Genomic DNA, 26,731 nt, shown 5'->3' on the forward strand with positions numbered 1-26,731 from the left:
TAGTGTGGGTAAATAACTCAAAAGTACTGAAAGCAAGGCCTCAGAGAGATATCTGTACACCCATGTTCACAGCAGCATTATTCACAACAGTCAAAAGGTGGAAGCACCCCCAAATGTCCACTGATGAATGAAGGGATAAATGAAATGCTATTCAGCCTTAAAAGAAAATTCTCATACATGCTACAATCTGGACAAACTTTGAGAGGTTATGCTAAGTGAAAGAAGCCAGTCACAAAAGAACAAAAATTGTATGATTCCACTTATATGAGGTACCTAAAGTCGCCAAATTCAAAGAGTGAGAAAGCAAAATGGTGGGTGCTTAGGGTTATGGGGAGGGGGGATGGGGAGTTAGTGTTTAATGGGTAGAGTTTCAGTTTGGGAAGATGAAAAAGTTCTGGGGAGAAATGGTTGCAGAACAATGTGATAGTACCTTATGTTGAACTATACACTTAAAAATGGTTAAAATGGTATATTTTATGTGATGTATATCTTACCACAATCTTTTTGCAAAAGCAGTGTTTTCTCATGCCTTAATATCATTCCATATTTTAAGCTATAGGTTTTTCTCTCTCTTTTGAGGGGCTGGTGGGGGGAGGAAGGAGGCAAGAAGTAGGAAGGAGGAAAAAATGGTTTAGAAGCTTTCCTGGTCTCTCATCTGGAAAGTAAGCAAAGAAATAAACTGTGGATAAAATCTGTAATCTTGAGAATAGCATACAACTTAACAACAACAAAAAAAGCCAACTTTCTCTTTCTCTTTCCAACAAACGCATATTGGCAATCTGGACCTACACTCAACATGTATTCCCTTCACAAGTTTTGGTAAATTTGGAGTTTGATTATTACACATATGAAGTCTAAAATTCCTTTACTATTACCCTATTTAAACTCAACATTGATCAAATAATAAAAGCAGAACCAACTGCCTGAAACAGTCAGCTTCATCAGGCTTTAAACCCACCATCTCTGCCCAGAGACAAAAATGAAGCCTGACTCCTCTTTGAGGGCCTTCCTCAGCCGGCAGCAAGCCAGACCAAAAAGAGGCCACTGCAGCAAGACTCAGTGGCCTACAAAGAGACATTCTCTACTCCAGACCGAACATACAAAGTCAGATCACCCAAAGGAAATGCGGGAAGTGCAAGGACAGACAAACAGGACAATTTATGAACCCCAAGGGTGTCACATATTCTTAATGGCCACTGTTCACATCTGTTCATTTGGAGAGCATGATGCACCAGTCACATCTCAGTCCGCTCATTCTGGAAAAGTATAACACAACAAAGCATGTCTCTTCCTATGGTAACCCAGACTAAGGAGAGCTTTATGCTGATGGCATTTCCAGAAATTTTCAAGTATGAGTATGGTGCTCTATATAACCATCTAATTAGGCCAAGAAGGCCCACCATGTTGGTACTGTAACACAGGCCAATCTTTCCAAAACATGATTTCTATTTCTTCATTAACATAAAGACCAGTCTATTTTTTAAAAATCTACTAAATTTATAATCACCAAAAGCAATACTAGTATGACTTGATAAAGTTTTTGTTCTTCAGAACTTGGCAAAACACCAAAAGGCATTGCAGTATCATAAAAATTGTTTCATTTGATCCTGAAAAATCCATGTGAGCACAGAAAAAGCAGGACTGGCTAAAATCCACATATATTTCTCCAACAGATGTTTAGTCACAGCTGCTACCCTCACCAAATTGTTTAATAAATTGTGACATGAGTCAGTTGTGACTGGTAGTTTATTGATGGAGTGCTAGGAAGCCGGGACAATGGTCTGAGGCAGAGACAGAAAAAACAAAAACTAAGGGGGTGGAGTGGTCCATACAAAAGCTCATTTGGTCTCTAATAACTTGGATTATTGTACCAATAACTCAATAAACTAGGGTGATAACTTCAGATTTAACATTTTAATAGATTCTTTAAATTGTCTCCACCCAAGAAGTTCCTGTCTTGTGGCACAGCAGAAATGAAACCAACTAGGACGCATGAGGTTGCAGGTTCGATCCCTGGCCTCACTCAGGAGGTTAAGCTTCCGGCCACCATCTCTGCCCAGCCATGAGCTGTGGTATAAGTCGCAGATGCGGCTCTGATCTGGTGTTGCTGTGGCTGTGGTGTAGGCTGGCAGCTGTAGCCCCGATTTGACCCCTAGCTTGGGAACCTCCGTATGTTGCAGGTGTTTTTAGGTCCCTAAAAAGACAAAAGACACACACAAAAAATTGTCTCCATCCAAGAAAATTTAGATATATTAAGAACTAAACCAATGAGATAAGCATCCAATGTTACTGATTATACTGTAAATGCCATGCTAGGTACTTGTGGGAAGAAATACAAGTAATTCATGATTCCTACTCTCAAGGAGTTTACTAATTATGAAGGAAACACATACATGCAAATAATTTGAGAATACAGCAACCTTGGCAAAATCTATGCAGAGCTATTGCTAAACAGACAGGTATTCCTTCATGGAAAAATTTATGTAATCCTTCAATAAGAAGATCAGCAGAAAAATCACAAACATCTAAAAATATTATGTATGTAGTTCTTTAATATCATCAAGCTTTTAAACTAACTTCTCAGACTGACTGCAGCTCAAAGTTAAAAGCAAATGATTAGTGTCTAGAAGGAGAAGGCAGTGTTGAAGTTCTACAGATGCTTTAGATAGTACTGAGAAGTCAAAGTGCTTAATTCACATGAATTTAGCACTGGTTTCTGGATTATAAAAAGCCATTCTGTTAATATATGACATCTATTTATTTCAAAATAAATAAGTATCCTCTCTTAGTAAAATTATGCCTTCATGGATACCTCCCTATCCAGCAGTAAGCTTGAAAAATGAATAGAGAAAAGAAAATTCAGTATTATGCCACTTATCAGAGCCATCTAGGAATCATATCTTTTTGTAAGTTAAGTGATTTCTCCAGATAATGAGAGGTTCATCTTTTAAATACAGAAATGACTTTTTAAAACTTTAATATATTGCATGGAAGTCCTTCTAAAATACTTTACTATATAATTCACTGAACATAATTCACCCACTGCCCAATGACTCAGACTAAGTATTACAGGCATCAATTTCCATACTGCACGTCAATGAAGCTCTCAGGCTGTTGGACTGTACAGAGGGACATTTACCCCTCCAGTAAATAGTGTCGTACTGCTGTGCTCATAGAGTTCACCTGTACATTTTTAAATACCGTCTTTCTTCTCTCACGGTTTATCAATTGTCACTTGTCCCTCCTGAGCATAAGGTTTAAAGGATGCCAAACTGTTTCCTGCCTCAGGGACTTTGCACCTCTGGCTTCCCAAGTCCAGGATGTTCCTTCCTCGTTTTGTCAGGTGGACTTTGACCTTTAGGCTTTCCCTTCCCTGATGACCCTCAACCCAGCCACCCGCAATGTAGAGTGGGGATATTTTGGGGATCCCATCACATGTAGTGACTTTTGTTAATTTTGTAACCCAATTTTTCTTTATACTTATTTAGTACCTAACTCCTCAAGCAGACCTCATGTGAAGTCTGAGGAGACAGGGGCCTTGTCTGCTTTATTTGCCATTCTGCACTCAATGCAGAGCACAGGGTCTGGTGCTTAGACATAGTCGTACCATAAATGGAATTCCCCTAAGACGATGAAGTTGTAAAAATTTTTGAGATTATTAGTTTAGACATACAGGCCACACTGAATAAAAAGGTATGCTTTCAAAACCTCTTCCACTTGAGAAAAAGAACCCCAATACTGAACATATACAAAATAAAATGAACAGAACTAAGCTTTATTAAATCACATCAGGAAAATAACAGAAAGAGAAAAGAATGCAGTATGTCCTTATGCTACAGCTTATGTGTCCCTCTCTGTCATCCAGTTGACTGTGGCTCCTCCATCCATTTCTTTGCTTCTCTGATGAAATGACACTGTTCAAATTTAAGAGGCCCTTGGAAATGAAAATAAATAGCCAAGAAAGGAGCAGCAATGAATGGCTGGTCACTCGACAGATTGGGCTAGTGATTACAGAGGCCGAGAAGACATTATTTAAGAGATGAACCCTTGCAGCAGGAAATTACAGCATGAAAACACAGAATTTAGCCAAGTAGCACCTGCCACTTATTTATTTATTTTTAACAGGGTCCAAATGTGACTGTTTGTCTCGGTCACAAAATGAGTCACTCTCATTGAATCTGGCACAGATTAAACTGGAAAACAAAGGCAATTACATAAACTACACACTTTAATAAGGCAGATACAAAGGTTCTCTGGATTAGGGTACAAAGCACAATTTAGTCACAGAATAAAGCTTGATGCTCGACAAGAGAACTGACATCAGCACCCTTGCTAATCACAGCACAAAAGCTTCTCTATGTTTTGTCTGAGCACAAAACGGGTCCACATAAATCAGTCTTTGTTATCTGAAAATATCTGGGATTCTTAAAGTTTGCCCTATTTTTATCCTCGCTGCCTTGGTAGCCCCAGAGAAAGCTGTACATTGCCTTGCCAATCCCGCAGAGTGGGAACAGACAAAAAAAGACACATTTTCTAGAAACCTTTAAAAACACTCAAAGCCAGTTTAAACAAAGGGCACGTGAAAAACCATTTTAACTACTGGCCTTCCAGGATGGGTAGGTTTGCGTGAGAGGAGCTACGCAAACATTTATTTTGTTGTCACTTCTTACAGTAGTCATGTTAACCTGAAGTTGAAGAAATGATGCAGCAATAAGATTTGGGGGGCAGGTCTGCATCTGCATGTGGCTTAAAAGCGCCACACGCTGATACCAGTGTCCCATCTCAAGATTAGCTGTGGCTGCTACATTAACATCAAAAGAGAACAGCATGTGGAGTCCATGGATCCCAAAAGAAATATATTTAGGTCAGACTGCCAAACTAAATATCCATAATGCTCGGGGTATTTGCATTGCCCTTTACCCATTCCTGGCGTCTGGTGACTGCCTGCCGCCTGCAGGCCGAAGCCAAACTCTTCAGCAAGGGGCTCTCTGAGCCTCTCCCCATCTCCCAGCCTCACTTCTTGCCTCTCTGCCTTCCAACCACATCAGAAATGCTTGCAGGTCCCCTAACATCAGCTCCTGCCCTGCCTCTAGCTCTGATATATGCTGCCCTTTGGCACATGATCCGTCCCCTGGATTTACCTCGGACTTCTTCATGGCACCATCACTGAGTGGCCCCCCTCGAAACTCTCCGTTTCTATTTCATTCCTAGTAACAGTGTTTGACATCCCTACAAGTGAGCTTCTTGAGGGCTGGAACCATATCTCTTCCTTTTCTTTTCAGCACATGGAATTTCCTGGGCCAGGGACCAAACCTACTCCACAGCAGTGACCTGAGCCGCAGCAGTGACAATGCTGGATCCTTAACCCACTGAGCCTCTTCTAGAGCCATGTCTTTTCACCTTTCATCTTTCTTCTCCTAGTCCCAGGGAGGTGCTCAGTCCATGTCTGCTGAATATGTCAGTTAAAGGAGACATGAACAAAAATATGGAAGTTTGTACACTCTCTAGGCATTATGGGGATATTGACACGGCTGCAGTTTGCCCAGCTCATCATCTACAATTGGGCTGACGAGAATTTGTCAGGCAAGGTAGAGGCGCATAAACAATAAATTCATTTGTTTTCAAAGCTTTACAGCTATGAGAGGAATTTTTAAACTTCACTTTGAAGGAACTGTTCTTTTAAATAATTTTTATATTTAAGCCAACTACATACATCATACTGAAGATAGACTTGTCACATGGAAGCAAGGTTCTAAGATAGGTTTATCACACATCCTACAGACTATGGGGAGATACACACTGACGACAAAGTTCAAACTGGATCCCATTATCTCCTGGGAAGAAAAAACATTTCGATCTGGTTTAGCTTCAAACCATTACTTGCAACAATATTAACAAACTCACAAAATATGCCTGTTTTGCCTAACTGGCAAATGGGTTCAGCTTTAAAAGAAAAACACTCCAACTGCTACACACAATTGTTTCCTGAGTTCCCCCTGGTATAACTGATCTAGCACATGTTTACAGTATACGGCTTTTTTTCTTTTTCTTTTTCTTTTTCTTTTGCTTTTTAGGGCTGCACCCACAGCATATGGAAGTTCCCAGGCTAGGGATCGAATAGGAGCAATAATAGTTGCTGGCCTACACCACAGCCACAGCCACTTAGGATCCCTGACCCACTAAGCGAGGCCAGAGATTGAACCTGCATCATCATGGATACTAGTTAGATGCATTTCCCCTGAGTCACAACGGGAACTCCAGTATAAGATTTTCCAATACTCCCCAATCTCTTCTCTGTACTTTTACTGGAAGAGCTATTCCTTAAAATAGAACCAAAAAAACCTTTACTGTATCACAGAAATTGGCCCAACATTGTAAATCAATTATAATTTTTTTAAAAAAATGAGAAAACAACAACAACAACAAAAACAAACACAGAGGTCCTTTTAAACTTTGGTCTAATTCCTTATCTTCTCAAGCCTTCTGCTCTGGCCAACATGCTCCCTCCTTGTTTTTGTTCACAATATTTATCAACCAATGGCAAATATATTTGAACTCCTTTCTTGTATTGGAAACCTAATCCATTCTTCAAGATTCTGCCCAAACCTTCCCCTTTCCTGGCCATACCTTCCCCCTGGAGTCTTGGCAACTCATCAGTTACTGCCTGAAAAGTCTTCTGCATCACTATGCGACAGTTTGGAACCATCTGTTATTCTACTAGGTACATTTCCAAATGTTCCAAATGCTTGTGAATTATTTTCCCAACTAGACATCAAGTTCTTTGAAAGCCAAGACCATTCCTAAAATTTTTAAATATCTGCTACAGCACTTCATGTATTGTGAAGCCCTCAAAGCCTCAATGGGATGCTTTTCACGTTTTCTGTTCATCATGAGAATTGTGGAAAGCCAGTGAACTTAAATGAAAAGATCTCAGGGAAAGGAAAAAGAAGTCCGCAACTGTCCTTAGGATAGTCCCAACTCCCTTCCAAGGATGGTATACAAGGTTCTTCAAAATCATACTTACAGGCCTTGCCTCTCTACCAAATGCACAGATTTTATTTTATTTTGAAGTCTAACACACATCCTCTCTCTCTCACCCAATGAGCTCTGACTCAGTCTTCAAGACCTAGCTCAAGACCTATTCTTTGCAGCTTCTCCAAACATCCTCTGAGTTAGGGTACCTACTCGCTCCCGTGTCTCTGAGGTTTCAGCACACAGGTCCCAGGTAGCCCGTTAATAAGCCCATTCCCTTAAAGCAGTTCTGAAAGACCTCTGATGGCTGCATGTAGGGCCCTCAGAATTGCTGAATCCTCAAAGTTACCTTGACCGGATAAACTGAAGAAGAGCACTCTCTATATCCTTGAGCCAACTGACCTTCCATCATAAAACATCACCACTGTAATTTTACCAACCCCATTATTATCATAGGGGAAAAGTAGAATGAGACTCTTAATTCTGAAATTCCTCAAAAGATATTTCATGATTGATATTTAAAGAAAGAAGGTCATTACTGTGAATTTGAAATTAACCTATAATCTTAGAAATTGGTAAAAGGTTATGGTTGAACATATGTGTTTCAGAAAATGAAAACGTTTATTTTTAATAAGACAGGTTTGTGGGTTTGGGGGCCATGCCCGTGGCATGCAGAAGTTCCCAGGCCAGAGATTAAATCTGTACCAAAGCAGCAACCCAAGTCACAGTAGTGACAAAGCTTAACCTACTAGGCTACCAGGAAACTCCAATAAAACAGGTTTTAATCTAAACTTCATCAGCAGGGTGATGTTAACCTTAAATAAATTATAAGATATCTATATGATAATAAATTGATGCAAAACACTAAAAAAGTGAGATAGATTTGTATACAAAAAATTCCCACAAGATAACTGTTCATTTTTTTTTTTAAAAAGCAAGTTACATTGTATGATTCCACTTTGTCTGAAATGATTGTGTGTCTGTCTATATAAACTATGTTTAGAGAGCAGGTCTGGAAGGAGACACAGGGGAAGTGTTAATTGTGGCCATTCCAGGAATAGGGATGGGAGGGTCAGACCAGTTTCATATTTTTATTTTATACGATTTTGGGTAGTCTGATTTTTTTTTTCAAGGAGCTTCCATTTATTACTATTACAATTTTAAAGACATTACATGTTTTAAAAATGTATACCTTAAAATGCTCTAAGAAAAAGAAGTCAATCAGTGTTTTAAAATTTAGTAATAATGTATACACACACGTAAAGGTTTATGTACGTATGGAATGCATACTCTTCTTATTCTGCAATTAGTGAATAAATTTAGCCTTTCTTTTAAATATAGAATTCCAGGATACATCTGGAGAGAGTCTTGGTCAGGAAATAGCTTAGACAAAGTGTGACCACTTTGTTTCAAAGACTAGAATTTAGAGGGTTAAAACAAAAAAAGAAAAGAAAGTTGGTAATACTTAAAATAGAGAAAAAAAAATTTCTTTCCCCGAACTCTGGTGGTTATAGTCTCACAATTTTTATTTTAAAACCCTTGTCAGCAAATGGTAATACACTTAGATATTTAAATATCTAAAATAAGCACTTTGGGAATTACTCTACCTATTAAAACTATTAAATTTCCGTAACAGTAATACAACCATGGTAAATAAAATAAAGAAAAACAAATTAACCATGAAGCAGGGACAAAAGAAAATCATTTGCTTTAAAACACTTGAGTTGTTTTCCAGGAAGCACCATCTTTTCTCATAGAGCAAAATAAGGAAAAAACAGGCTCGGTGGAAGTTTCCACTCCACTGGCTCTGTCATTATGATCATCTGTTCCAAACACACACAAGCCTAAAATTTCCTGTTTTCAAACTATTGTCACCATTTTCTAGCCCAGTGTTATCTGTGCTAACTTTAGCTTAGTAATATAAACAAATTCAAGAATACACCAAAAATAATGCAGAACAATGCCTAGATGTAGGCTAACGACTGTGCCACAAACCTTTTAAATAGGAGTTTACATACAGTTCCTTGGACAAAAACAAATTAGCTAGACCTAAACCAATTTCATAACAGCAAAACTAACCAAAAAAAAAAAAAAAAAAAATCAAATTTCACGAAAAAAACCCCAACTGATCAAAAACAAAACAAAACAACCCCCCCCAAAAAAAAACAACCACCACCACCAAAAAAAAAAAAAAACAAAACAAAACAAACACCCAATACTGTAGCTGGGAAAAAATTCAAGAAATTTTAAATAACTAATTAATACTACATATCATTTATTTGTTGAAATCATTGCTAAACTGATACCTATTATCTAAATGCTTTGGTGTAAATCCTGCATAAAACAAACAAAGCAACAAAAGGCCAAAAACTTCCTAGTATTTAATACAGACAAACTAGTTCTTACACCTTTTGGGGTCACAGACTGTTTTGCGAATCTAATAAAAGCAATGGAACTTTTTCTTAGAAAAAGGTACATAGATACTACTGTACAGTTTCAGGGGTTCCCAGACCCCTGAGGCACATGTTAAGGATACTTGAAATAGGACTACCCTTTAATGCTTCTTTCTACAAAAAAACAGTCTGATAGGACAGTTGGACCCTAAGTAGTCATGTTAGTTATTAAAGTCCCACAGGAAAAGTAGGATACCTCATGGCATTGGCTCTCAGTACAGCACTGTGGGGCAGGCTGAGTACATTTTTACCTGTAAATGCTATTTTACTTCTCATCATATGCCTAATTGTGAGGGCTGTGGGGACACACGAGCTCTGGGTGTTCTCCAGGCTGCCTTATCCTGACTGGCAGGAGGCTGAAGAGAGGCAGGGGCCCGGCCAGTGGTGGATCCAAGAGAGGCTTGCAACATCCTATGGGGCTGGGGGTGGAGGCCTGGGGTGACTTCCCAACCCCACATTAGGAAGAGACCACCTGCCTTGGGTTTCATCAGCTCTCACCCTTTTTCTGCCGCCATGTGCACCTGGCGGGGGGGGGGGGGTCAGTGAGCTCATGTTAGGGTGTGGCCATGGGGACGTGGGGTCAGCCAGTCCATGTTATCTCCTGGAATCAGCCTGGGGCCTGCCTCTGGCTTAGACAAGTGGTACTTGGAGTCATATGTGATCTGGCCAGCTAGAGGTCTGATGGGGGCTGGAGCTAGTACAGAGCAAGTGGGTACCTGGCTGTGTCTTTTGTGTATCTCCCCAAGAACCTGCGCAGGAAGAGGCAGCAGAAATGTCCAAGAAGACGCCTACCAATCCAGCTGAAAACAGCCAAAGTACAACAAAGGGCTGTGACTCTGGGCTCCAAACATGCCCAGAGCCTCTGCACCCTCCATTTCATCTCTAGGAACCTCACCTAAGGAAAGGACGCAAAACTCAACTACACAGAGGTATCAAAATACTCAATACAGTGTTGCTCATGTGAGTAAATATCTGAAACAATCTAAACAGTCAACAGTCTGTAGGGTGACCAACCATCTCAATTTTCCAGGACTGTCCCTGTTTAATTTTTCTTTTTTCTTTTTTTTATGGCTACGCCTGCAGCATGTGGAAGTTCCCAAGCAAGGAATAAATCTGAGGTGCAGCTGTGACCTATGAGGCAGCTGTGACAATGCCAGATCCTTTAACCCACTCCGAGAGGCGAGGCATTGAGCCCACACCTCCAGAGGGACCTGAGTTGCTGTAGTCGGATTCTTAACCCACTGTGCCATGGTGGGAATGCTGCACTGTTCCTTTGTTAGAAGTCAAAGCTGCACGTCCCAGGAAACCCGCAGTTCTGAGCAAACCAGGAAAGTTGGTGACAGTAGGGCATTGAGTAAATAAATTAAGATACATCCCCAGAAAGGAGTCTGACATAGTCGTTAAAATGATGCTTTGTGAATGGCATTTTTAAGAGTCCCCTCCTCCATAGTTTGAAAAATTTCCAAAACACTGTGGGACTTTGGCAAGGAACTTGTCTTTTCCATGTGGAGGAACTGGAATTTGGTGTGAAGGAAAACTGGCAACACCTTCCTGTCTTCCTTTTCCGGCTCTCTGTCACCTGTGCCAGGTAAAGCTGACTGCTCTGGACATCCAGAGCACCCGTGCAAACTTCTATTCGAGGACTCTCCTCTTGCATGTCGAGCAGTCCTTTGTGCAGATGTTTTCTCCTCCAAGATCTTATCTCATCCCCCTTTAGGCTAAGTGCTCAGTGCAGCACCTTAAAAGGCCTGTGTAATAACTGTTACCTGAACAAATGAATCAGTGGCTCCTGGTGATCCTGAGGACGTAATCTTCATGTAAATGGATGATGTGCCAAACCAACAGCAAGCCTTCTTATCACTGAAGAGTCTGCCCACAGTCCCATCAAATATCCTCCTCCTTTGCTCAGTCAACAAAAAGTGAAACTAACTTCACCAAGAAACAAGTCAATGTGAAGCCACGTGAAACCATGCCAATTAATATCTGGAAATTGCAACTTCAGACAGGACCTACAGTAGTTTGAGAGGTCTACTCATTTTCTTTTTTCTTTTTAGGCATATGGAAGGTCCCAGGCTAGGGGCCGAATCAGAGCTGCAGTTGCTGGCCTGCACCACAGCCACAGCAACCTGGGATCTGAGCTGTGTCTGCGACTTATACCACAGCTCGTGGCAACACCAGATTCTTAACACCCTGAGTCAGGCCAGGGATCAAACTCACATCCTCATGGATACTACTCAGGTTTGTAACCTCCTGAGCCACAATGGGAACTCCAAGAAGTCTACACAGTTTAGTTAGAAAACATTACTTATGTTCGTATATTTATTTATACATACAATTATCATCTCTCTATATATGTATATTCAACATCTGTGTTTGCGTATGTGTGTGTATAATGACATTCCAATCTAAGGGTAGAATGTAATGACATTAGAAGAAGAAAGGCAAAACACGACATACTATATAGTGCCAATGTACATATTTGACTAAGGCATAAGACACGAGAACTTAAATTTTGTTGCTTAAGTGGTAGAAAACGGATATCACATCTTTATTTATTTACTTATTTTTCGTCTTTTGTATTTATTTAGAGCCGCACCTGTGGCATATAGAGGTTCCCAGGCTAGGGGTCTAATCAGAGCTATAGCTGCCAGCCTATGCCAGAGCCACAGCAGTGCCAGATCTAAGCCGCATCTGGACCTACACCGCAGCTCACGGCAACACCAGATCCTTAACCCACTGAGTGAGACCAGGAATTGAACCTGCAACCTCATGGTTCCTAGTCGTATTCGTTTCTGCTGCACCATGATGGGAACTCCCTGATATCACATCTTAAAGTCACAACATTTTCCACCACAAATACAAATTGTAATCACAGCTTTAGAGTGCTGGCCAACAGAACTCTCTGTGAAGGTGGAAATGCTGCACTGACCTTCAGAGTAGCACTAGCTGCATGTGGCCACAGAAAACTTGAAAAGTGGCCAGTGCGACTGAGGAACTGATTTTCTAGTTCATTTAATTTAGCTGTCTGTGTCTAGCAGTTATCATTGGGTAGTGTCATTTTAAAGTCCATTTCTTTGGGAATTTCCCAGTGGCCTAGCAGTTAAGGATCTGGTGTTGTCACTGCTGTGGCACAGGTTTGATCCCTAGCCCAAGAAGTTCTGCATGCCATGGCACAGTCCAAAAAAAAAAAAAGTCCATTTCTTTGATCTGAAAGAGAGACAATACCAACTGCCAAGAAGTCTAAATAAGAAAACCCACAATGAATATTTAAATTGTGTTCCTGTAGGCTGCTGTGCCTGAGATGCTAACAATCTATTTCCTGAACTTACTGTGTTCCCCAAACTTAGTTTGCTCCACAAATGCATATATCACTTATGTTGTTTTTATTACTTTCTGAAAAGAACATGCTTGCTTAAATAGTGGCTTTTTAAAAAATAAATACCAGTAACAATCTGAAATTTTTAAAAATTTTATCTTCCCTAAACCCCAAATTTCTAAACTTTATTTCCTGTTCAGCTATCAATCCAAAATAATTAATTCTGGAATAAAGATAGCATTTAGAGTTTCCGGCAAAACACACTAAAACATACTCCTTTTCTCTTTGAAGTTTCTTCCTATTAAGTAAAACACCAATATTTGGATCACAGTTCAAAAACAACATCTAGAGAAAAAGCACTGAAGTGTTACAAAACAAAATTCAAATTCCCGAAATTACACTTACATGTAAGCAAGCCAAAATAATGCTCAGTATAATTTTCTTCTAAACATCATCAGTACAAGGCTTCCAGAACAAAAGATACGGCAACAAAAGGTTTCCTTTGAAAGACATGCTTCCAAAGAGATGAATTATGCATTCTGGAGTCACTGCCTATAAAACACATTAAGTTCAAGATGCAAAGAGTAACCTCACCCAAAGAGGGGAACTAAGCACACAGGTGAACATGACACAAAAATTACTCCAGGGAGTTCCTGTTGTGGTGCAGTGGAAACAAATCCGATTAGTATCCCTGAGTATGCGGGTTCAATCCCTAGCTTCGCTCAGTGGGTTAAGGATGTGGTGTTGCCATAAGCTGTGGTGTAGGTTGCAAACACGGCTCAGATCTGGTATTGCTTTGTCTGTTCTGTAAGCCGGCAGCTGTAGCTTCGATATGACCCCTAGCCTGGGAACTTCCCTAAGCTGCAGGTGCGGCCCTGAAAAGCCAAAAAAAAAAAAAAAAAAAAAAAAATTACTCCAGACATAATGAAATCAAGAGGATCTTTGAAGCAAATGTGGAGGACTTGGCCCAAGAACCGATGTTGACGCCTCCCCCACCCCCCACCCCCATGACCAAGGGGGTGTTACTCTTTGGAAAGACATGATTCTTTGGATAAAACATGTTTTCATTCACGTAACACAGATAACAATCTCATTATACAAGAAAAGCTGCTGATCATTTACATCTTTTTTTTTTTTTTTTTTTAAGTCAGTGCTACCTTGCCCCTTCCATGATATGTCAGCCCTAAAATGAGCCTGGCTTTCTTTTTCCTGTCAACTTTCCATCTCCCTTGACACCACCCAAGCCTCCTAACCTTTGACCAACAGGAAGTAGATACAATGGACTGAAAATAACAGCCACAGTAAGGACTTGCGTATGCATGTGATTTAAGGCTGAGAAAGGACTGAGAAAGAAAGGTTGGGGGAAAGAAAAAAGAACTAGCTATTTCTGCCAGGGCCATCTGGCAGGACACAACTCATATGAACTCCAAGGAAAACTACTGCCCAAGTTATATAGTGGATAAAAGCTAAAAACACATAGAGTGTGTATAATAATACGTATATAGATATACCATATGCAGTTGCCACAAGATAATGTACACACTTATCTGCTCTAAAAACGGTAGAAACCCCACGAGACAATCAGAGTCATTCACAGAGCGTTGGCATCTGAGGTAACAGACGACAACTGACTGTGTCTGACTTGCCAACTGGGAAGTTCACTAAAGTCTGTAGAAGCTAAAAATAGCCACACAAACATGTTTACAGCATTTTAAAAATACGGGATCCACACTGTCTTCTAAATATAAATCTTGGGTTTGGAGCACAGGGATTGGCTTTGGGTTTTCACAGACGTCACTGGGACATCCCACACTTTGCCACAGAAATTCACATCTCAGTATTTAATTTTAAATACATAATTGGTGGTATTTAACCAGAGTGAAGGCGGGGTGGATCTGGAATAGAGAGGACAGGTAGGAAAGGATGGCATCTACTCCCCCCATTCAATTGAGGGCTTTGGAAGACCCCGAGCCCCAACTCTTTGTGGTAGGATCAGATCGTCATGAAATGCTGAGAGGAGCTATTCTTTTTTATTGTTTTGTTTTGTTTTTATGGCCGCACCTGAGGCATAAGGAAGCTCCCAGGTTTGGGGCAGAACTGGAGCTGCAGCTGCCAGCCTATGCCACAGCCACAGCAATACAAGGTCTCAGCTATACATGCGATCCATGCCACAGCTTGCAGCAATGCAGGATCCTTAACCCACTGAGGAAGACCAGGGATTAAACCCGCATCCTCACAGAGACAACACTGGGTCCTTAACCTGCTGAGCAACAATAGGAACTCCTAAGAGGGGCTATTCTGCCTGAATCTTCCCTCTCTACATCTACACTCTAATCCAGTCCCTGCCCCCTTCCTGAGACTGTAGGTGCTCTTGCAGTAGATACATACACACAGGAAGTCAGGTGGAACATGAACATGTGTAAAAGCCCCCACACCCTCACTGGTACATGAGTGCAGGCATGTTGAAGGCAACAATTCTAATTCTTCTCCTGTTCCTAAAAAGTGAAATAATTCTAAATCAAACACAGGAAAATTTCCAACTAAAACCCATAATGCTCACATCAACTGGGATTGCTGGGGGTGGGTGGGTGGGGCTGTGTATTGAGACCATTAAAGAGTCAAATTAGTGTTTTATTAACATAGAAAAAAAAGTCTATTTGGTCTTTTTACTTTATGCAAAATTATTTTTTTATATTAACTTCTCGATAGAATTTGTTTAGATTTTATCTTCTGCATTTAGTTCCAAGAAATATTTAAAATCTGTCAGCTATTAAAAAAATAAGGGAGAAGTTCCCACCGTGGGGCAAAGGCATCAGAGGCACCTCTGCAGTGCCGGGATGCAGGTTCGATTCCCTCCACCCAGCACAGTGGGTTAAAGGATCTGGTGTTAGCACAGCTGTGTGTAGGTGGCAACTGTGGCTCGGATTTGATCCTTGGCCCGGAAACTCCATATGCTGTGGGGCAGCCAAATAAAAAATAAATAAATAAATAAGGGAAAGAACCTACAGCCAGCAACAGGCTGAGCCCTACGCTTGTATGTTATAAACTTCAAATGCCTGTGCCTCCTAAAGTGCTGTGGTGGAATCTATATTTCTGGGGTTATCTGATATCCAAGTGAAGTGTTCTGGCATAATAAAACTATGTAAGACATACGGGCATTTTCTTAACTTTTTTGTTTTTACAGCCACACCTGCAGCATATGTTGGTTCCTGGGCTACTGGTCGAATCAGAGCTGCAGCTGGAGACAACGCCACAGCCATGGCAACACCAGATACAAGTCACATCTGTGACCTATGCTGCAGCTTGTGTCAGCATCAGATCCTTAACCCACTGACTGAGGCCAGGGTCTGAACCCACATCCTCACAGAGACAATGCTGGGTCCTTAACCCACTGAGCCACAACAGGAACTCCAACAAATTAATTTTTAATAAATGACAAGCAAAAACAAATTCAACTGAAAAACCAGAGGAAAATTATATATCATCCTATCATCAAAAAAATATATCTTTTCATATATTCATCTTTTTATTTATATACATTCATATTTTTAAAGTAGCTAGCATTTAAAATAAAGATGAATGTATTTTTAGTTTTATAAGCCACATACCTACTTTCAGAAGTTTAAAATTCTTGGCTTTAAATTTTTAATTCCTTAATATTTCACTTGTTGTGAACTTTTTATCATGCTAGAATTATGAAAATAAAGGTGAAGCCCTCACTGAAATGCTTTCTGAAACCCAATAAAAAAACACTTTTGATGACTGTAAAAACAAAACAAAACAAAACCAAGACATTTATTTACTGTGGGCTTTCTTAGCACTGCACCCTAGATACACTCTAGCAATTAAGATATTTAATTATAACTCCAATATCCTGCTGGGCCTTGTCCAATTTGCTACAGTATGCAGTTGATGCTCTAAGCAAATAATATCTAAAATAAACATGTATTTTCTCCAAAGAAATCCTATTACCTTGTTTACCAATAATGGTGAAGAAAATCACATTGTGTAGAATGATTAAGTCCAACAGAAGAGTAATTTATTCCAGAAAAAAATCTTTTGAGACTTTAACCTACGTTAAAGGCATTATTATAACTGGAACACATTCTCATAATAAATACCTTGACTTCTTGGCCATTTAAATGTTCATCCTTAAAAATTAACAGGTTAGGCAATCTATTTATAGATTATTTACAATGAACAAAGGAGAGTTTGGTTTAAAAATAGAGGAAAGGTTGGGGAGAAACAAAATACCTCTAGTTAAAATTTGACTAGCTTTAACAAAGAAATAAAAACAAAAACACTGCTCTGTATATTGCTGAATAACTGACCATGTCTTTTGTTGAATAATTGACCATGAAAAGGCAAAAGTAATGAGATTTTCATTTAAAGATTAAGATTATGTAACCCTAGGCTGGATGAGGTCAATGATTTGTGGTAACTAGATCCAATTCTTGGTGGAGCAGAGACAAAGGAAGACTGAAAAACACAACATCTTTGGCTAGCCCCCTAGACAAGGCACCGAAGCCCCCACACCAACCCCATATGGCATTCTAGTCTTTAGGAGCAGTTAGAAAAGAATCATCAGAAATAAAAACTATCCAGCTTTGCAGTCATCAATAATTCCTTGTGGGGAGCATTATAGGGATGGGGGAGTGGGAGGTACAAACTAGTAGGTGTAAGACATGCTGCCAATATAATATGTAAACATAGCCAATATTTTGTTATAACTGTAAATGAAGTGTCACCTTTAAAAACTGCATAAGAATTAAAAAGTATAACAGAAAGAAAAGAGTATAAAGGGAAAGAAAAAAAAAAGAATCCCTTCTGGTTCCTCTCAGCCTCTTCTTTTCATCAAATGGCTTAGAGGGCAACCATAAGTAATCGTTTGTTTATATTCAGTCTCCTGGGAGCTCCATTTTCACTGCCCTTTTCTCAAATCCCAACACACACAATGCTTCACAAAAGCAGGGACCCAGGGAGTAGTGACTGACTGACTGACTGAATGAATGAATGAGAGTCTTCATGTACAAGGTGCACCCTCCAGGGATCATCATTACAATCATCCATAAACAATAATTAAGTGGTTTGAGGTTTGAGGGTGGAAACATGCTAGAAAAGCATAAGAAATATACTGTGACAATGAATTAATTGGAAAATTACCATAAGCTTGAATAAATGTTTACACTTTAAATACAGAAATAAGCGTAATAAAAACCACTCTAGATGCTATTATATGAAATACATTAAGGAAAAAAAAAAAATGTTCCGGCAAGGTATCCCGAAGGAGCAGCAGACACGCGGGCATAAAATTATAGCGAAGGCAATGCGGGGCATAGGTTTCCTTTTTTTTTCTCCATTCTTTCGTCTGCCCCCTAGTGGCGTCCTTAGGAGCAGAGAAAACATGAGAAAGGCAGGCACTACAGAAATCAGGAAAAACCAAAACAGCACACAACACAGAACAGAACAAAACAAAGCACAACAAAGCACAAAAAGAGTACTTTGGACTTCTACAAATCAGTTACTCAAGAACAGAAAGTTAACTTTGGAATTTTCTATTCCACACTTTTGCCCCAAAGACAAAACTTGTGTATTCACTTAGGTAGGTTCACTATTTCCTTGTGCACCTTTGGACTTTTGATCATTACCTTTTAAGGAAAAGGCAGCATCTCTAGATGGCATCGAGGTAGTATGTGCATTTTTGGATGTGCAAGCAGACAATTTATTAACTGCTAGTTTCTAAGCTCATGTGGTTGGCCCGCTTTACTTTCTGTTTTTTCAGGTGTCTTTGATAGGAGTAGCTCAAACAAAATCATTTCCATAAGAACAATTCTGGAAAGCTAGGAGTTCATTTACACAGCACTTCAAATCAAGGGACAGGTAAAGTGAAACGAGACGCTGGTTCGGGAGTAGCAGGCATGGCTGAGTGACTCCTTGGGGAAAGCAGGCTTATCTCCATGGGGATCTTTCTGTCTGGAAAGGGGTGTGGGTTTTGCCAATGATCTCATCAGCAACAACGGGCTGCCCATTTTACACCCGAGTTTCACACTAACACGTACAGTTCTTTAAATATGATGACAGACGCTGCCACTGACTCACGTAAATAACCAATCACGTGGGACCCGCCCCCCCCCTTGGGACTGGTGACACACATCTGCTAACCAGCCAGCCAGGGTTACACAAACTCTACTCACTGAACAAAACATCAGAAAATTTCTCCTAAAGAGAGATACGAGTATTAGACATGGGTTCTAGGCTTCCGTGATCCAGTGATTCTATTTCTTAACTTCTGGAGCAATCAGAATGCTTAATAACTCGTGATTATTTTAAACAAAATGATTTCTGGAGAGGTGATACTAGACTTTCTCTCCCATATAAGTACTTAACACATCTAAAACTCGTCCTGCATCGGTAAGAATTGTTTGCTAGAACTGTATTAAAAAAAAAAAAATCAGGAGTTCCCATCGAGGCTCAGTGGTTAACAAACCCAACTAGTATCCATGAGGATATGGATTCGATCCCTGGCCTTGCTCAGTGGGTAAAGGATCCGGTGTTGCCACGAGCTGTGGTGTAGGTCGCAGATGTGGCTTGGATCCAGTGTTGCTGTGGCTCTGATGTAGGCCAGCAGCTACAGCCTGGATTCGACTCCTAGCCTGGGAACCTCCATATGCTGTGGGTGTAGCCCTAAAAAGACAAGACCAAAAAAAAAAAAAATCAAATAGGGAGTTCCCTAGTGATTAAGGACCTGGCGTTGTCACTGCTGTGGCTAGGGTCACTGCTTTGGTGCAGGTTCTATCCCTGGCCTGGGAACTTTCTCATGCCACAGGCATGCCCCCCTCCCCCCCCAAAAAAAAATCAAAGGAAAAGATCCATACAAAAAAAGCATTCAGAGATGAATAAAAGCATAAAATAAACAGAGCTCCTTTAATTACCACGTATGACACTCTTTGAAGAAGTGCACTAGTATAATTCTAGCAGGTTCCAAAAACAGTTTCCTTCCAGTGCTTTATAACTATACCTTACAGGTCCACAGTATCAGCTTAAAACACCCTCACCAGCTTTCTCACAGAGGAAACAAAGGGGCCTAAATCAAGGGAGATGAAGTATTCCAGGTTTACTCTCATAAGCCAATGCTCAGGATATAGGAACACAAGACTTAAACTTTCTTAGACTGCTGCACATGCCATGAAAGGCGAGAGAGATGAGACAGCTGATATCCATCTTCCTCCGTCCATATATCTTTTTAATCTTTTCCTCTTGAACAAACCCTCAGCAACAGGAAGTATCAAAAAGACAGAAGCAAACTCCTATGCTGGTAATGCTTTCCCCCGTTTCTCTTCTGTTGCTCAGATCTCTACCAGAAAAGCCAGGAAAGGCAAATTTCTACTAAGGACTCCCAAAAGATTTCCCCCAATTATCAAGATTCGTATGTCAGGAAGAAGGAAGGTGGTGGTAGGCGGGGGGGATTTTCCCAGCTCTCTCTCCTATCCATACTAGGATACGGAACCTTGGGTTAATTTTTATCTGCTGTCTGTCTTACTACCAAATTATTTATAGAGGGCAAAGCAGCTAAAATAATGGACTTTTAAAAACTTACTATATTTAGAGAATGATATCACTACTAAGTTTTAAATACACTAACATGATATAACCCTCGAAGCATGCTTATATATCTAATTTAATGTTCTGGAGTCTGTTCAAAGTATTCATTAAAATGAGTAGCAAAGGAACAAAACAACGAAGAGGCAGCTGTTCAGTTTGTACATCTGATTTGCAGCGCGTCGTGTATTCTAGTTAGAGCAAAACAAGCTTCTCAAGAAAGAACTGTTACTTTTAAAATAATCTTTTAAAAACTAGTGCAGTATCATGACTAAAGACTTAAGTTTATACAAGCTGCACTAACTTTTTGTGTGCTATGAAATTAAACATAGCATGAATCCCAATCGTAATCATATTTATTATTTTGTTTGCTGGTTTGTTTAGCAGCATCTCCTCTCCCCAAGGAGACTAGAGGCAACATAAGAGCAGACAGAGGCTCTCCCGTCCACCAAGATCCTAAGCACATGAGATGAAATAACGGGTGCCAAATAAAAGCATTTATTTATCTTTTTTTTTTTTTTTTGCCTTTTCTAGGGCTGCTCCTACGGCATATGGAGGTTCCCAGGCTACAGGTCTAATCGGAGCTGTAGACGCCAGCCTACGCCAGAGCCATAGCAGCGAGGGATCCAAGCCACGTCTGCAACTTACACCACAGCTCACAGCAATGCCAGATCCTTAACCCACTGAGCAAGGCCAGGGACCGAAGCCGCAACCTCATTGTTCCTAGTTGGATTCGTTAACCACTGTGCCACGACGGGAACTCCATTCCTTTTTTTTTTTTTTTTTCGTAAAAGCATATATATTAAAGTATTCCATTAAGTTCATACCTGCAGGAGGTTAAAATATCAAATGGTGCACAAGAGCTTCTCAGGCAACACAATAATCCCCACCATGGCATCCTCACCCCCAGTTCCACCCTCAAGAGAAGCATGTTCTGGTTTTGGCTTCTCTTAGTGGTTATGCTGGGCTGGTTATTCTTGGTTTAATGCCCTCACCCCCACCCATCCTTTGCCCTTCTCTGTGTTTAGAGGTGGGTGTGTGTGTGTGTGTGTGAGGGCAATTTCCTCTCTCTCCTGGCTTTAACTCCCACTTTCCAGTGGTGGCTGCCTCATTTCTGAGTACAGCGCCCCCAGGTAGTTGCTCCTCATTGTTCCAAAGCTCACTGGTCTTGTACACACAATTTTAAAAAAAATTTTTTTCTTCCTTATTAGAGCAGCATATGGACGTTTCAAGGCTAAGGGTCAAATCAGAGCTGAAGTTGCCAGCTTTCGCCACAGCCAGCCACAGCAACACCAGATCCTTAAACCAATGAGCGAAGCCAGGGATCGAACCTGCATCCTCATGGATGCTAGTTGGATTCTTAACCCACTGAGGCACAACGGGAATTCCCACACAGTTTTTAAAATTAGCCTTTACCATTTCCTCCTCTGTCCCTCCAGCCCTAAGGGTATAAGGACCCTCACCTAAGCCCAGCCCACAGCACCGTAAGTACTCCCTTCATTAAAGCCTGCAGGTGAACCTTCTGAGCTGAGGTGTCTCTCACCAGGACACTAATAGATACCTCCTGTTTCCAAATACCATACTTATTGCGCATGACGTGTCCCTTTTAGACATATCTATTGAGGTCCAGCCTCGACAGCTCACATCCCTCCACTGCTTCTTCCCTCCTTCCTAAGGGATGGCCACCAGTTCCAGTCTCTCTATGAGAGGAACTTTGAGTGACGTACTAAGCTGCTATTGTAGTTTCTCAGCACAGAGTGTAACTTTCTTGGAACCGTTAGTTTTCATCTTCTCCATCTCAATCTCTCACGCCCTTCCACTGCCTAAGTGTCATCTGCTATATACATGCTTTGACCTTATCAAGGCTGATCACACTCGCAGTCTGTTCTATAACCACCTCAATTTTCTATGTTTGTTGGTTTTTACTCTACAGGTTGAGTCTGAGAGTTTAAAATCAGTAAAGGGCATTTGCACTCTCATGACCATGGATGCGTTGTTTCCTACAGTCTCATGTTGGGGCTCACACTGCACTGGCTTCTCTGCTTGTCCAGGGTCAGGGTCACAATGGAGAATGCACCTTGGGTCGAGGTCTGATGGATTCTGTTTTCTACCTCACCAATTGCCTTAATTAGATCTTCAACTTTACCCAAGCCTCTCATGATAATTCCCCTTTTGTCAATCCTCTCCTTTCCTGGGTCCACTCTGCTAGATTCTTTCCCTGCCCCACCCTTCTGCTTCGCCAGGAATGGGTGTCCATGGGTCTCCCTCCTGTGATTCCCTGCCTTACTGTCCCAGGATGGGTCCACCATGCCCAGTAGGCTGTGCCTTCCTCCTTCTTGGTTTCCTCCTTGTTTTGTTACATCTAAACCCGGAGAAAGGGTATATGAAAGGCACCGTTTACAGATGGCAGCAGAAAAGATTCATGCATCCCAATGTTCTTAGCAGTGCTATTTATAATAGCCACACATGGAAGCAACCTAAATGCCCCTCGACAGATGAATGGATAAAGAAGATACACATAGGAATATTACTCAGCCATAAAAATAATGAAATCATCCCATTTGCAGCAACATGGATGGACCTAGGGATTATCATCCTAGGCGAAGTAAGTTGACAGAGAAAAACAAATATGATATCACATATGTGGAATCTAAAATATGATACAAATGAACTTATTTACAAAACAGAAATAGACTCACAGACATAGAAAACAAATCATGGTTACCAAAGGGGAAGGGGGGGGATAAGGGATAAATTAGGAATTTGGGATTAGCAGATATCTACCACTGTACCTAAAATAGATAAACCAAGGACCTACCCTATAGCATAGGGAACTATATTCAATATCTTTTAGTAACCTATAATGGAAAAGAATCTGAAAGAGAATTGGTATATGTGTCATAACTGAATCACTTTGCTGTACACCTCAAACTAACACAACACTGTATACTTCAATAAAATAATTTTTGTAAAAACATGGCCGCATAGCATAGAAATTAATCACACTTTATGATACACTGCTACGTGAAAGAACACTGTTTGAAAAATTAGTATTTACTATGCTATTCTCTTAGAATAATGGGAACGACAATATAGCTGCCCTTCATATCCACAGGTTGCACAGCCATAGTTTCAACCAATCCTGGATCAAAGTTATTTGGGGAAAAAAAAAAAAAATTCCAGAAAGTTCCAAAAAGCAAAATTTCAATTTACCATTCTAGCAACTACTTACACAGCATTTACATTGTATTAGGTATCATAAGTAATCTAGAGGTGATTTAAAGTATACAGGAGGATGTACACTAAGTCATTTAATAGAAGGAACTTGAGCGTCTAATGGATTTTGGTACCCGGGGAGGGGGGGATTTCCTGGAACTAGTCCTCCTTGGATACACCAAGGGACAACTGTATTTTAAAAGCCCTCTCTTGGGGTTCCTGCTGTAGTGTAACAGGATCAGTGGAATCTTGTGGGTGCTGGGACATGGGTTTGACCTCTGGCCTGCCACAGTGTGTTGAGGATCCAGTGTTGCCACAATTGTGGCTTGGGTCGCAGCTGTTGCTGGGATCTGATCCCTGGTTCAGGAACTCTATATGCAATGGGGAAGCCAAAAGGGGGCGGGGGGCGCTCTTGGGAGTTCCCTGGTGGCTTAGCAGGTTAAGGACCTGGCACAGTCACTCCTATGGCTCTGGTTATATCCCTGGTCCTCCTGGTATTCACATGCATGGCCAAAAAAAAAAAAAAAAAAAAAAAAGGCCCTCTCAAACATTTTTAACTGCCTGAGCCATGGGCCTCTAACAATCGTACTGCTTACCATTTAAGTTACAATAATATTAAACCATGAAAACATGGATTTCATGTTCGATTTCCCTTTTGCATACTCAACTGCTCATGGGTTAAACAGAATTCATTCAAAATTTAAAGGATTCTTAAAATATTCTTAGCACAAACACATTTAAAATGTCACCAACTGGCAACCTATATGCATCTGGGGAGGATATTTAAGTGGAAATCATGAAAAACTGTATTTAATCTACTCATTCATTCACTCATCCAAAAATATTTATTAAGCACCTCCGTGTGCACTGTTCTAGTTGCTGGAGGAACATGAGTACTTTAAGAAACAAAAATTCGGAGTTCCACTGTGGAGCCGTGGGTTAAGAATCCGACGGCAGTGGCTCGGGTGGCTGTGGAGGCGAGGGTTTGGTCTGTGGCCTGGCGCAGTGGCTTAAAGGATCCAGCACTGCCACAGCTGTGGCTCGGATACAGTCTCTGGCCCAGGAGCTTCCATATGCCGTGGATGCAGTCATGAAAAATAAAGCAAAAAACAAAAATCTGCCTACCTCAGCAAATGTGAATTCTCATGGAGGAAGACAGACAGGGGTCAAGAAGTAGGGTTTTCATTCTCTATCTGGTTTGAGGGAAAATTAAAGTTGATCCAAAAATGCTAACGTTATCTGAACAATCCAAAGGATGGGGGGAACTGTCGCGGCACTCCCATAAAACATATTTTAGTGCCCTAAGTCCTGCTATTCTTTTTTTTTTTTTTTTTGTCTTTTTTTTTTTTCTGTCTTTTTGTCTTTTTCTAGGGCCGCTTCCCGTGGCATATGGAGGTTCCCAGGCTAGGGGTCTAATTGGAGCTGCAGCCACCGGCCTCCGCCAGAGCCACAGCAACGCGGGATCCGAGCCATGTCTGTGACCTACATCACAGCTCATGGCAACGCCAGAGCCTTAACCCACTGAGCAAGGCCACAGATCAAACCCGCCACCTCATGGTTCCTAGTTGGATTCGTTAACCACTGCGCCACGACGGAAACTCCAGTCCTGCTATTCTTAATGTGGTCCCACTGGGCAGTGACAATTATCGAGCTCTCACAATCAGATTCTAGGAGCTGCAGGCCTGAAAGCTCTGCAATCTGGTCCTCTGAAAGGCCCCCATCAGCTAATACGATGAGGTAATAATCAATGCGCGGCTGCCTGTGTCATCTCCATGCCAGGCCGTTACTTCAGCTCCCTGACATCATCAAATACCAATCCCGGAACACTCCTCTCTCTGACCCAACCTCCACAGACAGAATAAACGGCTCAAGTGCAACAGAAGCCAAGAGAAAGAGTAAATTATACTTCATTCATTTTTTTGGTTCGTTTCTTTAAGTTCTACATTCTGCAAGTAACTTAAGTTTGTTCTTCCCCTACTTGAGAGTGATTCAAGGGGTACTGGAGAAGACGAAGAAAGGTATTCAGAAATCCATCAGATGTGTTTTAATGATGATGATGATGAAGCAAGTGGTGAAAGTTAGTAAAATGACTTGGCTTCACAAATAAATATACAAAATATGGTGATTTTGTGTGTGTGTGTGTGTGTGTGTATTTGTGATAAGTATTTTTTTATGGCCACACCCACGGCCTATATGCGTTTCCAGGCCAGGGACTGAACCCTCGCCTCAGCAGCGACCTGAGCTACCTTAGAGACAACCCTGGATCCTTAACCCTCTGTGCCACAGCAGGAACTCCTGTGACAGTTTTGAGGGAACTTATATACAGTGTGTGTTCAGTGAACATTATTTGACTTGATGCTGGAAATTTATTTCTGCGGAGGAAAATAATCAAACAAAAGATGACAAGCTTTCTTCAATGGGAGCACTAAATTGGGCACACAGAATAATTAGAGTGGACTCCCCAGAAAGGAGAGATACCGGACATTTGCAGAAACCACCAGCCTCCCTTTGATCTAATCTTTCTCCTCTTCTGCTGACTGCCTTTCATGATCTTGTTTCTTCTTTATCTCTCACCATTATCCTCTCTCCGATCTTTCTTATTTCCACTGTATTTCTTCTTATGCTTGTCGTAAGTACATCAAAGAATGTGTGCTTGCTTTGTTTTAAAGTGTCACATTTAATGTTCTTTTCTAAACCTAAAAAGCAGGTGTCTTTATCATGTCCTTTTAAGCTTTCAAGGTTTTTGTTTGTTTGTTTGTTTTTTAATGTCTGAGTATGGGTCTGTCTTGACTTCTTTTTACAGTAAAGCAGGCATTATTAGAAAGAAAATGGGCCTTCTGTTTTGACACAAAAAATAGGTAATGGTCTTTGACAATTTGGACATTCACCAGTTGAAAGCAAAGACTAGTTTAGATGACTTTTTAAAGATTTTTCCCACAATAGTACTAATTTTCATTAACATCTGTTGAGTACTCACTCAGTACCAGGTCTTGTTCTAAGCACTTTATACATTAACACAGTTCTCATCTCTGTGAGGTAGGCACTGTAATTAGCCACATTTATAAATGAGAAAAGGAGTCACAGAGAAATTAAGTAACTTGCTCAAGGTCATACCAGAAGTGGAGAGCCAACATTTGAACCAGTTCTCCCTGGCTCCAGTATCTGAACGTTAACT

The 26,731-nt window shown here is 40.7% G+C and overlaps 1 protein-coding gene across 30 annotated transcripts in view; it reads right to left on the reverse strand.

The window, feature by feature from the left end:
- The window catches only part of GAB1 (GRB2 associated binding protein 1), a 131,346-nt gene that overhangs the window by 45,341 nt on the left and 59,274 nt on the right, over positions 1-26,731 (reverse strand). For 3 of the 30 annotated variants that reach the window (XM_084972797.1, XM_084972799.1, XM_084972798.1), the window contains one exon: positions 495-655. The exons of 25 other annotated variants lie outside the window; for them this stretch is intronic. In XM_084972797.1, the coding sequence (XP_084828923.1) occupies positions 495-527 (33 nt within the window). In that variant the 5' untranslated portion in view covers positions 528-655. Of the gene's footprint in view, positions 1-494; positions 656-26,731 lie in introns of those variants that run through there. 2 more of the 30 variants (XM_084972791.1, XM_084972788.1) reach the window with 1 other exon arrangement.

The sequence above is a fragment of the Sus scrofa genome, chromosome 8 (genome assembly GCF_054392235.1).
Source record: "Sus scrofa isolate SSC_HxYL_T2T_F1_AM1 chromosome 8, Sscrofa_HxYL_maternal_Yorkshire_Landrace_v2.0, whole genome shotgun sequence".
NCBI classification, from domain to species: Eukaryota; Metazoa; Chordata; class Mammalia; order Artiodactyla; family Suidae; genus Sus; species Sus scrofa.